The 15,968-nt window shown below is 45.7% G+C and overlaps 1 protein-coding gene across 1 annotated transcript in view; it reads left to right on the top strand.

The window, feature by feature from the left end:
• Positions 1 to 15,968, top strand: part of SHB (SH2 domain containing adaptor protein B) — a 160,649-nt gene that overhangs the window by 105,361 nt on the left and 39,320 nt on the right. The window contains exon 3 of the mRNA XM_082204990.1: positions 1,056 to 1,271. Coding sequence (XP_082061116.1) covers positions 1,056 to 1,271 — 216 coding nt within the window. The remainder of the gene's footprint in view (positions 1 to 1,055; positions 1,272 to 15,968) is intronic.

Below are 15,968 nucleotides of genomic sequence, written 5' to 3'. Positions count from 1 at the left end.
AAAATAGCTTGTGATTTAAGGTAAATGTTTGACAAGTCTTCCGTATTATGGATTTCTAAGGCAAGAGGCTGCAATTCATGCCTGAAGTTGCCCAAGCCGCTTACAATTTGATTCAGGCCCTTAGGAATTTCAAGTATTTATTCAACCTCCAGTTCGTGAGCTTCCAGCATTCAACAAATCCTTTCGTAGCCAGCCCAATATTGACCATCTAAAGCTGATTTCATATGTGAATTTTAGAAACATGAAGCTGCATAATGATTAAGCGTGAATTGGTGGGAGGGTTGTATGAAAGCTTAAGATGAGCAGACTTCAGAAATGGGGTATTAAAGTTCTGCCCCAGATTTCATATAAGACAGTGTTGCTCACAGAGATTGTCGAGCCCCTGAGATGCCATAATACAGTGGTACCTCAGAAGTCGAATGGAATCCGTTCCGGAAGTCCGTTCGACTTCCAAAACGTCCGGAAACCAAGGTGCGGCTTCCGATTGGCTGCAAGAAACTCCTGCAACCAATCAGAAGCCATGGAAATCACATCAGGCATTCGGGTTCCAAAGAACGTTCTCAGACCAGAACATTCACTTCTGGGTTTGCGGCATCCAGGAGCCAAAACGTTGAACTCGCAAGCTGTTCATGAACCAAGATGCAACTGTATAATTAAATTGTGGGTCGTGGCTGTGTTGTGCCTCTTGAGCTGCAGACAAAACAGGCTTTCCCTAAATTCTTGCTTTAATTAGGATAACATTTCTTATCTTCGCTGCTATTTTGGTTGATTTATTTTGCCATCTGGCAAAATAGAGAGAGAGAGAAACTACTAAATGTTGCACGTGTTCTAGTAAACTGTTATTGAAATCATTGATCTGTTTCTTGTCTTTTTCTGCTCGAGAGGAAAAGTTAAATATGGAAACCTTTTAGCAGCTTCCTATTTCTGCACTCTGCCGTTTTGATGTTTGCATTCACCCGCCATCTAGTAGGGCTTCCCCACCCCCTGACCTCATGCTGCTTGCCTGCTGCCGTAAGCAAGCAAATTAACCCAATTATTTCTTTACCTCCCTATAGAATTCCAGAGGCAAGACAGTGTGAAGCCCCAGCAGAAAGACATCCAGCTGTACGACACACCTTACGAACCTGAAGGCAATGGCGTGGAGTCGGATTCTGAAAGCGTCGTGAGTCAGCGCTTGAGAGAGAGCAAGTTACCACAGGACGACGACAGGCCTGCAGACGAATACGACCAGCCGTGGGAGTGGAACAAAGTCTCCATTCCAGCTTTAGCAGGTGAGGCCCTTTGGAGCGAATCGTTTCAGCTCTGCTTTTATGTCTTGCAAGAGACTCCAAAGAGCATTTTAAAAAGGTAAAGGTAAAGGGACCCCTGACCATTAGGTCCAGTCGTGGCCGACTCTGGGGTTGCGGCACTCATCTCGCTTTATTGGCCAAGGGAGCCAGCGTACAGCTTCTGGGTCATGTGGCCAGCAGGACTAAGCCGCTTCTGGCGAACCAGAGCAGCACACGGAAACGCCGTTTACCTTCCCGCAGGAGCAGTACCTATTTATCTACTTGCACTTGATGTGCTTTCGAACTGCTAGGTTGGCAGGAGCAGGGACTGAGCAACGGGAGCTCACCCCGTCGCAGGGATTTGAACCGCCAACCTTCTGATCGGCAAGTCCTAGGCTCTGTGGTTTAACCCACAGCGCCACCCGCGTCCCTAAAAGAGCATTTTAGAACATGGCAAAGGAGCTTCAGTGGTTTTGAGCACTGGACGTTTCTGACTGGACAGGCTGTTGTTTATTATCATTATCATTTGATTAAATTTGTATACAGTCAAATCCTTGGTTGTCAAATGCCCTGGAACTTGGATGTTTTGGCTCCCGAATGCCGTAAACCCGAGAGTGATTGTTCCGGTTTGCAAACGTTCTTTTGGAACCTGAACGTCCGATGGGGCTTCCACGGCTTCTGATTGGCTACGCAGCCAATCGGAAGCTGCGCCTTGGTTTCCAAATGACTGTAAGTGGAACCTCGGTTTTTGAACATAATCTGTTCCAGAAGTCCATTCGAGTTCCAAAACATTCGAAAACCGAAAACTCAGTACGAAAATCTCAGTACGGAAGCTGTGTGGCATGTTCGACTTCCAAGGCGAGTTCAAAAACTGAAGCATTTACTTCCAGTTTTACGGCATTCGAAAACCGAAATGTTCGAAAATGGAGGTGTTCGAGAACCGAGGTACCACTGTACCGCCCTTAATCCAAAGATCGCAGGGTAGTGCACACCACAAAAATACAAAATGGAAACACAAGAATATGTAGTAAAACCAAAGCTTTTTTTCCCCAGCCAGAACTCACTGGAACTCAATTCCAGCACCTTTTAGGTGGGCACTAATGCCATTCTAAGGGAACGACGTTCATGGTGTGGCTCAGCACCTCTTTTCTAGAAAAATAGCACTGAATAAAACAGAAACAAGAATAAAAACAAACCAATAACCCACCCACCCACCCAAACACATTCAAAAGGTCATAGCATGTTAATCAGCCAAAGGTCAGGTTGAAGAGAAATGTTTTAGCTTGGCACCTAAAATTATGTAATGAAGACGTCAAGTGAACCTTGGGGAGAGCATTCCACAAGTGAGGTGCCACCACAGAAAAGGCCCGTTCTTCTGTTGCTACCCTCCAGACCGCATGTGGTGGAGACACACGAAGATAGGCCTCAGGAGTACTGTGTCCAGTTCTGGGCACCACAATTCAAGAAGGACACTGACAAACTGGAACGTGTCCAGAGGAGGGCAACCAAAATGGTCAAAGGCCTGGAAACGATGCCTTATGAGGAACGGCTAAGGGAGCTGGGCATGTTTAGCCTGGAGAAGAGGAGGTTAAGGGGTGATATGATAGCCATGTTCAAATATATAAAAGGATGTCACATAGAGGAGGGAGAAAGGTTGTTTTCTGCTGCTCCGGAGAAGCGGACATGGAGCAATGGATCCAAACTACAAGAAAGAAGATTCCACCTAAACATTAGGAAGAACTTCCTGACAGTAAGAGCTGTTCGACAGTGGAATTTGCTGCCAAGGAGTGTAGTGGAGTCTCCTACTTTGGAGGTCTTTAAGCAGAGGCTTGACAACCATATGCCAGGAGTGCTCCGATGGTGTTTCCTGCTTGGCAGGGGGTTGGACTCGATGGCCCTTGTGGTCTCTTCCAACTCTATGATTCTATGATTCTATGATTCTAGGTGATGATCGCAGGGTCCAGGTTGATTCATATTAAAGTTTGTTTGTTTATCGGCCCCCGCATCACTGTGTTCAGAAATCCAAATGTGCTCACAGGCCTAGAAAGGCTGGCAACCCCTGGCCCAAGGCACCCCAACTTTAGCTGCCATAATCGAGGAATGTCAGCAGGAGGAGGTTGTAGCCTATAAAGTCTTGCTCCTTCTGGCCCCATGTCCCTCTGTGGCCAAACAGGGCTTGAGTTGCTATGCAATTTCGAACCTTTTCTTTGGCAGCAAGCAAAACCCGACATCCAAAGCTCCAGTAACCATTGGGGCAGAGGTGAGGAACAAACCATCTTCTCAAACCAGCCGTTCTTCCCTGGTTTGAGGCAGACCGAAATACAGGGTTCTGCTGTTACTCGAGGGCACTTGCCATTCTGAGAACGTGAATACAGGCTTGGAGCCTTCAGGAGATGTTACTCCATTTCCTTTCACTGAAAATGAATGCTGTGCTTACTCATAACTGTGTAACCGGATGCTGGAATGATTCCTTATCGCTAATTGAATTCCTGGCACAAGTGGCTGCTATTGCAAAAGAAGAAAAGAGCGGGGGGGGGGGGGCGTTTCCTTAGCCTATCTGTCTGTTCCTGTGTTGAGTTTAAATGTTTTACTTAAAGTGGGCTTGCAGTCAATGAGGAGAAACCTGTATGTTAGAAAATGTTCTTCTACATCCCACAATGTACCTTTTTTCCTGTGTGAGGCTATGGCTGGGAAGCAAATTTATGCCTCCCTCCCTTTTCCACTATTATGTTTATGCTTCATTAGTTTTCTACGTAATTGAAAAACCTAATTAACACACTTCTTACATCCGTTGTGTACAGAATAACAACCAGGTGTAGCTAACACCAAGAACCTTAGACAGGGGGTGGGAGATGATGTTCCTGGGAGTATTCCTATTCTCTTCCCTAAATTTTTAGGTTTGGGTTTGTTTTCTTTTACAAATTATCACTACCGTTTTTTAGGGAGTAGGCAGTGAAAACCCAATTTTTCAGACTAAACCTTTCAGTGTTTCAGCCAACGAAGGCAAATAGACTTGGACGCTTACCAAGCACTTGACAGGAGTTTTGTCTGTTCATTGTCAAGGCAGATCCACACCATATATTTAAAGCACAGTCAAATACATTTAGAAGCACACAACTCCTTCCTCCCCTCCAAGAATCCTGCAAACTGTAGTTTCCCCCTCACATATCTACAATTTCCAGTACCATTAACAAACTACAGTGCCTGTTATTATTTTAAGGGGGGCATGTTCTTTAAATGTGTGTTGAATGTGTTTTAAATGTATGGCATGGATCTGCCCTTGGCCACAGATACTTTGCTGCCTGAGGTGGAGCCCAGATGACACAGGTATGCACATGGGTGTGCACACAACCATCAGGGCCACAACTTAAAAACTCTTACTCCCATCACTCAAACACCAATCCTGCCTTTGTCTTTCCTTTCCCTGCCATGCCAACTGAAGTTGGTCACTTCACCTGTGGCATTCCACAGCCCACTCTGGTTTTTGTTTGTTTGCTATTGAAAAAAGATATTAACCAACTTTTTACTAATTGGAGAACTTTAAATTCAACCAGGTTAGTTTACGTGTTGTCAGGGAACTGCTATCGGCTCAGGGGCGAGAGGGGAAAAGCCGGATGGATTACAGAGAGCCCCCAAAGATCGTGGGACGCAGCACCTCCTCAGCGGAGGAAGGAAGCCACGCCTCTAGTGGAGAGGAGCTGCAGGGCTTGGGGGTGGCGAGGCGGTGCCAGGACACCTTGCCTGGGCAAAGCAGGGAGGAGAGAGGTCCCCCGTTACCCACGCCTTCCTTGCGCAGTAGGCTTTCGCGCAGAGAGGGGAGGCGTAGGCTGGGGGTCAAGAAACTACTCTGCTGGGGAAGGTTTAAGGACCGCCCACTCTCAGATTCTGCCAGTGAATGAGCAAGACACGGAATAGAGGCGCTCTGCATTCTAACGGTTTTTATCACCAATAGGAAAACTTTAAAGCAGACTATTGAAGCATATTGCCTGATTTCTCTCAAGGAACCAACCGATATCTCTAACACATGTATTTTAGGTTTTTGCACCCACCCCAACATTTCAAATATACCCCAAATATACCCCCACCTAACAAACCAAATTTCAAGGCAAACCTGCTGTCAGATTTTAAGGGACCATCATCAAACATTCAAGCACCTGGGGTGAAGGAAGGGCCTGTAATTACTCCCCCCCCCATCTTGTTTTACACAAGAGAAGGGGAATTTATTTTGCTCAAGTGATGCTGGTTTTAGTCAAACTAAACCACCCTTTTTTGCAAGTGATGCTGCAACTTTGACGTTGCCGTCTTGGAGAGCAAACTGCATTGAGGTGTGGTTTGCATAATAGATGTGAACTGTTGCTAAAAGATTTCGACTGGAGAGTTTAATATAGTGCAATGCAAAGATTGAGACGGAAAAAATACACATCAGTTCAGGGGGAAATCTACATTAATCTGCCAACTAGACAAGCTCAGTCTGTGACATAAATTAATACAATGAGCTTGGCTTCTAACACACAATATAAAGGATCTCATCCATGTGAAGACAATTTAAAAAACAAATCAGTGACTCCTAAATCCTCAGCCGAAATATTCTACCAGAAAATTCTCTTTGGTGGTATGCATGTGAGGAGCAGAGGACATAGGACATAGGTGGTATGCATGTGAGGAGCAGAGAGCTGAGTTGTCGTCTGGCATATTGCTGAGCATGTAAGATGGCAGAAGGAAGCCTTCATCCTCTGCCCTTCATATTTGAGTGTGGGAGGAAGAGGGAGGAAGAATTCTCATGCAAAAGCTACAGTTTATAATTGCTCAGTGCAGGCATTCCAAACCATGTTTCCTATGCATGAGGAAAGCCATGGTTCACAACTCCCACTCAGCAGCTGAGGATCAAGGTAAATGAGTCCCGATTCTACTTTGCTTTTTTCATTGTTTAGTCATTTAGTCGTGTCCGACTCTTCGTGACCCCCTGGACCAGAGCATGCCAGGCACTCCTGTCTTCTCCACTGCCTCCCGCAGTTTGGTCAAACTCATGCTGGTAGCTTCGAGAACACTGTCCAACCATCTTGTCCTCTGTCGTCCCCTTCTCCTTGTGCCCTCCATCTTTCCCAACATCAGGGTCTTTTCCAGGGAGTCTTTTCTTCTCATGAGGTGGCCAAAGTATTGGAGCCTCAGCCTCAGGATCTTTCCTTCCAGTGAGCACTCAGGGCTGATTTCCTTCAGAATGGAGAGGTTGGATCTTCTTGCAGTCCATGGGACTCTCAAGAGTCTCCTCCAGCACCATAATTCAAAAGCATCAATTCTTTGGCGATCAGCCTTCTTTATGGTCCAGCTTTCACTTCCATACATCACTACTGGGAAAACCATAGCTTTTACTATACGGACCTTTGTTGGCAAGGTGATGTCTCTGCTTTTTAAGATGCTGTCTACTTTGCTATCTGATCTCAAATTATGGTTTATCAGTTCAAGCGCCACACATGCCATGGTTAAGCTTCCTGAACTATGCCTTGCCGTGATGTCTAAATTGGCGCACTAAGCATGTCTGCAGATCAGAGTAAGAGATGAGCCATGCACAAGCTGTTCATGCCCATATTGCTCCTCCTAGTTCATGCTAGGGAGAAGCAAACCACAATCCCTTGTTTAGGGTTGCATCCAAGCCAGAGATCGTGGTTTGTTCTGCTCCAAACAAACCACAATGATAAGCCAAGGTTTGTTATTGGTTTATGGTTACCAGATGTGCAAATACAACCACACTGTTGAGGCAGAAAAAGTTTTAAGTTTCACATTTTGTGTCCAGCATGAAGAAGAAAAAATACACCATATGTAACTCCATGATACCCTTTACTTAAAGTGGATTAAAAAAATACCTTGGCTTAGAATAAACCTCTCTTATCATGCTAAATCCAGCTGGAACTTTTCTTTATTGCTGTGCAGTCTGCACCAGGCATTGGGCTTATTACTTGACACTCATTAATTGCTCTTAAAGCCAATTCCATATTTTAATGACTTAAGTAAATACCTTGAGTAGCTTGTACCCAGCTGGTAGTATGTATCTGAATAGGGCCCTGCGGGACCTGACATCTTTCCGCAGGGCCTGCAAGACAGAGTTGTTCCGCCAGGCCTTTGGCCAGGGCGCAGCCTGACTCCCTCCTCTGGCAACCTGAACAGAATTTTGCTTAATTGGTTGCCATCAATTTGATTTAATTATTTTTTATAATGAAATATTTTTAGATTGTGTGACTATTTGACTGTTTGATTATTTGATTGTTGTTAGCCGCCCTGAGCCCGGCTTCGGCTGGGGAGGGCGGGATATAAATAAAAATTATTATTATTATTATTATTATTATTATTATTATTATTATTATAGACCTCTGTTTGGATTCCCTATACCTGGTTTGATCATGTATGATGAGCAAAACAACAGCTGCAGGAGAAGGTTGCTACTTGTTCTTTGGCGATCAGAAGGCTTTTATGATCTCGACTGTTTGCATTTGCTCAGTAGTAGGGTTATTTATCCTCATTAGACTGCTGGACAGAAGACTGTCACTACTTTTGTGCAAACAAATGAGGTGCCTTCCTTTTGCCAGCAAACTTTGAAAGTTATTTGGGAAGACAAGCCAGGCAGCTGAATGAATTATGGCATCCCTGTATGATGCCAGGAATTATGTACACACAGAAAACTTTGGCTGCTGCTGTTATTGTGATGAGTAGACACTTTTTATCTACCCAAATGGATGTTGGGCCTGGCTGTCTAGTAAAGGGAGATATGGTATTAAAATACTGCTGTATGTCAAGACAGCTAGCTACGGGAGGAGGACCATGTTAGCTATGATATCTAAATTATTATTTTTATCTGCAGAGGCAATGCAGCTCTAAAACTGGGGTAGCCACTGTGGGGCTTTTCAGATGACATTGAACTAAAACTCCCATCATCTCAATGGTTAGCCATGCTTGCTGAGAGGTAATGGGAGTTGAGAATCCCACAATACCCAGAAAGTATCAGGACTAGAAATGTTGTTGCCTTCTTTAACCCAGAAATATCTGGTACCTAGATCTGCAAACTACACAGGTGCACCCTGCCTTGATTTTTTATTTAAATCATGAACCCCTCCCCAAAAAAAATATCAGTCTCTTAAGGGTCAACCTGGATGCGATGACCGCAAGTTCAGGTGTGTGTTTAACCTGTTTAACCTTGACCTGTCACAGACACCCAGATGTTGGGAGCTTATGGGGGGCGAGGGCTGAGAAGGGGAGTGTGGGCGATGAGTGCAGAATCCTTTACCCCTTTGCAGCCCATCTAGCCAAATCTTTTTCTCTTAGCCCACATCTGTTTTGGACTACAACTCCCATCAGTCCCCACTTGCACGGCCAATGGTCAAGGATGATGGTTGCTGTAGTGCAGAACATCAGAGGGCACCAAGTTGACTATCCCTGGATTAGAAGTTGAGGTTAGTTTCCCCAGCCCCAAGGCTTAAAGCTTATTTAAACTTCAAGAAGGTATCCAAGCAGCTCTACCATATAAAATAAAAAAGCATGAACAGCAGCAGCAGGGAGTGACAAATTTCTAGATTCTAGATGCTTTCTAGATGTGGCTGGACTCCTGACTCGCAGCCAGCATGACCAGTGGTTAGGGATGATAGGAGTCTTAGTCTTGTGGCTCAAGGATGTCCTTTCTTTGCTATGCAGTCTACTGTTAGCCATACCAGCCATTCTTCGGCTAGAGTGCCACTCAGTACTTCATTTTGGCCATTCTCTTCCTCAGCCTCCTTCCTCCCTTGCTTGAGCTTACATACTTTTCCCCTGCTCCTCTCACTAGGCCTAGAAATGAATTCTTCAACTGCGAGGTGCAACATTTATATGAATGTGGGGTATCTTTTAACCCTAGCTGTGAAACCCAGAGACTTCGTAGGGGTAGAGGAAGCAGAAGAAGTAGAAGGTAGAGGAAGAAGAAGAAGAAGGTAGAGGAAGTAGAAGAGGCCTACTTTCAAACTCTCCACACAAGATCGAGCCATGTTCCCCTCCTCTTGGTAGAAACCAACCAGTCTCTGACAGACATTTCCCTGCAAGCCTTTCATCAGGCAAGGCCCTAAGAAATAGTAGGACAATCTTTTGAAATGGCAATTAGCCATCTCAGGCTTGCACAGTTCCTTGGGAGCAAGCCCCGTGGTTCTCTCTGGAGCTTCCATCAAAGTCAGCAAACATATGACCAGTCTGTCAGTCATGCTAAGCTTTCCCTAGTGACAACCATTCTTTCCAGCTTCATCAATAAGTCTTCAGATATCGAGGTTTCCATAGATTCCACTCACCATATTGAAATAACTTGGAGTGCAAATGTTAATTGTAAAATGCAAGATTTCTCTACCAAAAAACATCTCATTATCAGTATGGGGGAAAGCAGGTTTTTTCCCCAGTGGGTATCTAAGAAAGCGCCGCTCCCTCTACCCATTGTGAAGTATTTCAGAATGTGTTCTCTGTTACAGATTTCATTATAGGAAGACTGCCTCTGCGTGTGTGCGTCTGTGTGTTTTTTAAAATCCTCATATGAGTTGTGTATTCATCAAAGTGGGCAACAGTTTTTTTCAAAGTCTGCAGCTACGCCGTGGGTTGATTGCTATTCTTGTTCTGATGCATTGGAACTGCACAGTAAACATGTTTGAACTTCTTTGAAGTTATTAGTTTTGATTGTTTTCCAAATTCAGTGAATGCCTGAGCTGCTGTTGCTGCTTCCCACACAGGTGTGGTGATTATGTGCAATCTAGACATGTCCCCCCCCCCACCCACCCCCGTTTTGTAGGCGGTATATGAAAAGCTAAAACAGTAGCTCAGTTGTCTGTCTGACACCGAAACAGCAATCTGAATATTTAGCGCATGATTCTTACCACAGCAAAACACCTCCAGCTGGAGGGCAAATTTGTGTGCTGAAAAACTGTGAATAACAAAATATACAGAATCTCTTGGCCTCACAGCTATGGGCTTGTTTGCGAAAGCTGGAGAATATATTCCCCAGAGTTCTAATAGCTTTCAGTAAATGAACCCAAGACTACCCAACCTATGGCTTGGGTAGCAGAAGTGGCACAGGCCATGGGGACATGTTGCATTCCTGGACAGGAGCAGCAGAACCCATGGGCTTGGATATAGGGCACGGTCTGGCTTGCATCCTTTTGCACCTCTCTGGTGTGGCACCTTTTGCTTCTTCTTCCTCTTAATAGGTGTCAGGCATGGAGAGTCCTCCTCTACCTTCACAGATAAGGATTAACAAGCAGTTGATAGATTTATAGTCCTTTAATTATAGCATCATGTTGCAAGCACAAATATACAGCTCTCCGCAAGGAGGGCAGTTGGCTACTCTAAATCCGACTTCCGCAGTAGTCAAGACGCCAATGGGAAGTTCCTCCCCCCTTCTGCCTCCTTTGCTCTCTGATACGTTTGGACCTACGAGTCCATGGTCAATCACTGTTGAGATTTCCGTTCCACCTTAAGGAACAGACATGGGATTGTTACATGTCACATGTCTGTTTACATTCCAGCACAGTACCCTGGGAACGTCCATTGTGTATAGCTTTTGCTTTTCCCATTCTCTCTGTGACGACATGAGAGAGAGACATGTTTCTTTGTCCTGATTTATGATTAATAAATCTGTAGTTAGAGTATGCTTCCACAAGCCTCATGCCTATTCTGTGTGCACAGTTCTCTCTGCTGATAGCGTGCCCTGGCCTGGGTCGCTGATTTAGGTCAGTGCACGGGCCGATGGATGGAAGGAGTCGGCCGAGCTGGGGCTTGCCAGCTGGCCTCCCGGCCCTCTGCATGTCGACACCCACACTCTCAAATGATGTCTCGACTAGCTGCCCCCTCCCTTCTGGCTCCCTTGTCATTATCTCGTAACTGGATAACTCCTCCCTAAGCTCGAAATAAAAAAAAATGTTCAGTAGCACCTTGAGAGACCAACTAAGTTTATTCTGGGTATACCTAGTTGGTCTCTAAGGTGCTACAGAACTATTTTTTTATTTATTTCAACTGTGTCAGACCAACATGGCTACCTACCTGAATCCTCCCTTAGCTGTTCAGCTTCTGTCTCTCTTTTCTTCTGAACACGCTGTGGTCAAGGGACTCATCCCCCTCCAGCTCTCCATCGGAGAGTAGCTGGTCTGCCATAGAATGCATTCCCCAATCCTCGTCTTGAGACCATTCCCTGTAAAGGGTTAGGTCCAGTCGCCGGCAACTCTGGGGTTGCGGCGCTCATCTCGCTTTATTGGCCAAGGGAGCCGGTGTACAGCTTCCGGGTCATGTGGCCAGCATGACTAAGCTGCTTCTGGCGAACCAGAGCAGCACACGGAAACGCCATTTACCTTCCTGCTGGAGTGGTACCTATTTATCTACTTGTATTTTATGTGCTTTCGAACTGCTAGGTTGGCAGGAGCAGGGACCGAGCAACGGGAGCTCACCCATCGCGGGGATTCAAACCACCGACCTCTGATCGGCAAGCTCTAGGCTCTGTGGTTTAGACCACAGGCCCACCCACGTCCCTTTACTTAAACTGTAGTGCACATTAAAATAACACAGCCTCATATTTCAGATTGATCTTGGGGCGTCAATAGATGTCATTGACGGGTTGGACACAGAGGAATGGTGGGAGGAACCAAGTGGGAGACCCCAAGGGGTGAAGGCTCAGAGCCCAGGGAGTGGTGGTGGGATGACAACAAATGGTCAGAGGGAGAAGACTGGGGGGAGGAGGTGTCAGAAGCCGAAGAGGTGACAGGACTTGGTGAAAAGGGAGAGTCTCTTGCAGAGAGAAGTTCAGAATCAGGAAGCAGACAACTGGGAGGAGGAAAGCCAAGAGACAGAGATTAGTCAGGCTGGTGAAAGTACCGTATTTTTTGCACCATAACACTCACTTTTTTCCTCCTAAAAAGTAAGGGGAAATGTCTGTGCGTGTTATGGAGGGAATGCCTACGGGTGGCATGCCTACGGATTTTCCTCCTCTAAAAACTAAGTGCGTGTTATGGTCGAATGCGTGTTATAGAGCGAAAAATACGGTACATGAGTGTCTCCTCCTGCTGCTGCAACAAGCAGGTAAGAATAGAATAATAATAATAATTTATTATTTGTACTCCGCCCATCTGGCTGGGTTTCCCCAACCACTCTGGGCGGCTTCCACAAAGACCAAAAATACACTTAAGATGTCACACATTAAAAACTTCCCTGAAGATGTCTTCTGAATGACATCTGATGGGAGGGTGTTCCACAGGGCGGGCGCCACTACCGAGAAGGCCCTCTGCCTGGTTCCCTGTAGCTATGCTTCTCGCAATGAGGGAACCGCCAGAAGGCCCTTGGCACTGGACCTCAGCGTCTGGGCAGAACGATGGGGGTGGAGGCGCTCCTTCAGGTATACTGGACCGAGGCCGTTTAGAATGTGTCTCCAGTTTTGATCTTAAAAAGTGTGTCTCGGTTAACTGAGGTTTGGGTGGAAAGTGCTCTGGACTTAGCTCATATTTGACGGACCAAATTTCCCAGTAAGCTGCACTTGATAAATGTTAAAGTCAGTATTTTGTCATTTCAGTGTGTCATTTCCTTCCCATCTACACACCCACCCCTAGGAGAGTTTCTTGTTTGACTTCTCACATGTTAAATAAGGCTTCTTTTAATTGCTTGCAGCTTTTAATTACTTGCAGGTTGTTGTAAATGAATTAGGTTCCTTCCCTGGTGTTTGGCTGGGTGATTTGTCTCAACACAAATATTCTTTCAAAGGATTATGTGCAGGTTTCTCACCAAAGATCAACAACATTAAAGATATTTCTTATTTAGCAGAATAAATAAGTGAAACATAATTAAATTTTATGAACCATTTAAATTGGTTAATTCTTTCCAGCACCTTTGCTTCTCGATTATGATTCCATGAGCTTTTGCACATTTAATATTCATGAACCAATTCTGTAATTATACCTTTCATGCAGTGCCATTTAAAGGCCTCCTCAGATAAGACTCTCTACATGAGTTCTGCACCCACACTTAAAAAAAAAGTCTGTAATGTTACTGCAGACACATGCATGCCTTTTTTCTCCATGCACACAGGGTGACATAGACAAGAATGTATGCCCCAATACTGCAAGATGGCTCCCATTTTTAATTGTTTGCTGCATGTTGTCTCTTTTATCTGACTCAGTGCAGACATGATATAACTATGGTAAAAGGATAAACAACATGCTGGGATGTAAAACTATGCTTTGTAATAGGATTGCCTACCATTATTTATATTAAATCTGGTTAAATCTGGTTAATGGGACGCGAGTGGCGCTGTGGTCTAAACCACTGAGCCTCTTGAGCTTGCCGACCAGAAGGTCAGTGGTTCGAATCCCTGTGACAGAGTGAGTTCCTCCTGCTCTGTCCCAGCTCCTGCCAACCTAGCAATTCAAAAGCACGCTAGTGCAAGTAGATAAATAGGTATCACTGCAGTGGGAAGGTAAATGGCATTTCTGTGCTCTCTGGCTTCTGTCACTGTGTTCCATTGTGCCAGAAGCGGTTTAGTCATGCTGGCCACATGACCTGGAAAGCTGTCTGTGGACAAACACCAGCTCCCTTGGCCTGAGAGCGAGATGAATGCTGCAACACCATAGTCGCCTTTGACTGGACTTAACCGTCCAGGGGTCCTTTAAGGTAAAGGGACCCCTGACCGTTAGGTCCAGTCGTGACTGACTCTGGGGTTGCAGCGCTCATCTCGCTTTATTGGTCGAGGGAGCCGGCGTACAGCTTCCGGGTCATGTGGCCAGCATGACAAAGCTGCTTCTAGCGAACCAGAGCAGCGCACGGCAACACCGTTTACCTTCCCGCTGGAGCGGTACCTATTTATCTACTTGCACTTTGACGTGCTTTCGAACTGCTAGGTTGGCAGGAGCAGGGACCGAGCAACGGGAGCTCACCCCGTCGCAGGGATTCGAACCGCCAACCTTCTGATTGGCAAGTCCTAGGCTCTGTGGTTCAACCCACAGTGCCACCAGGGTCCTTTACCTTTACCTTAAAGGCTGTATATGCACCAAGCAAACACAGTGTGCCTCAACCCTTCAGCCTCTCTGCTTGCAAGGTGACAAGCTGGTCTCAAGCTATCTCTCTGCACTGGGGGTGTGCATCAGATTCAGATGACCACAGAGGTGAAGTGGGACGTCTTGGAAAGATATGTGGCTTGCCAGAGGCAAAGCAGGGTCTCTTTGAGGTGGTAGTAGCCAAAGCAGGGTACTAAGCCTTGAAGCGCTTTGTGGTACATTGGTGATCCAGATGTTGAGGGGGGGAATGGAAGTAAAAGTAATGCCTCAAAGTTTACCATAATTCTACTTGCGGGGTGCAGGGAGAGTGAGGAAGGAGTCGGGAGATTCCTGTTGTGAACAGCAGGGTAAATCTGTAATAAGAGGGGGGTGGTTTTACTCAGGAGGTGAATTACTTTTCATTCTCCCTCCTGCTGCACCCAAAAAATCTCCCAAAAACTAAGCTGCTGGTTCAGTGAAGAAACTCTGGCATATGGTTTGATGAGTATTATAGGAGTCTGTCTAGCTTCCTAAAAGAAATACAGGTTTTTCCCCTCTGTCAAATAAGTCTACTGTTATTTGCCAGGAAATAATATAAATACTTAGGGCTGCTGTTCCCTGTTTTATAGTTTTACACATGATAAAGCAATTGAGAAGAAGTCTACAGATACAGGAAAGGCTTTAGCCTCCAAAAAGTTGCCTAGTCTTGTCTCCAGCAACTGATGTCCCTATGCTGAAAATAATTTACCATAATACCAGTGCTTTTTTCCCCTGGGGGGATGCAGGGGGACACATACCCCTAAACATTTTGTGAATGTAAGTCTGGCCTCAATATAGGAAAATGAGAGTACCCCTAAAAAATTTTATGGGGGGGGAAGCACTGCATAATAAGATTCTAAGATATGTGATATGTATATATATATCTCCCTTGTTAAGGTATTAGGGCATTTCTTCTCACTCTTAACTATCGTCCATCATTGTTGTGTGTTGGGGAATGAGCCCTTTTAAAATAGAATTATAGAGTTGGAAGAGAACCTGAGATCGTCTAGTCTGACCCCCTGCAATACAGGAATATGCAGCTGTCCCTTATGGTGATTGAACCTGAAACCTGCAGAGAGGGAATGGCTGTTAAACCAGTGTTAATCTGTGACATAGTTATGTCCTTAAAAAAGATAAAGGGACCCCTGACCGTTAGGTCCAGTCGTAGACGACTCGGGGGTTGCGGCGCTCATCTCGCTTTATTGGCCGAGGGAGCTGGCGTACAGCTTCCAGGTCATGTGGCCAGCATGACTAAGCCGCTTCTGGTGAACCAGAGCAGCACATGGAAACACCCTTTACCTTCCCGCCGGAGCAGTACCTATTTATCTACTTGCACTGACATGCTTTCAAACTGCTAGGTTGGCAGGGGCAGGGACCGAGCAACGGGAGCTCACCCCGTCTCGGGGATTCGAACCGCCAACCTTCTGATCGGCAAGTCCTAGGCTCTGTGGTTTAGACCACAGCACCACCCACGTCCCTTATTTATGTCCTTCGTCTCCGTTTAATAAAGCTGGGTGTTGTTCTTGCTTACAGCGCGAATAACAAGCCAAGGGAATATTGTCCCAGCTTTGCCTCCTGCAGTTGGCAGCCAGACAAATCAGTGTACCCCCATATTGTATGTACAAATCTGCTCATCCATCCTTACCGTCTATTC

This window comes from Podarcis vaucheri (genome assembly GCF_965113315.1).
Source record: "Podarcis vaucheri genome assembly, chromosome: 17".
NCBI classification, from domain to species: Eukaryota; Metazoa; Chordata; class Lepidosauria; order Squamata; family Lacertidae; genus Podarcis; species Podarcis vaucheri.
Note: the sequence above shows the minus strand (reverse complement) of the source record. Positions and strands in the feature narration are given on the sequence as shown.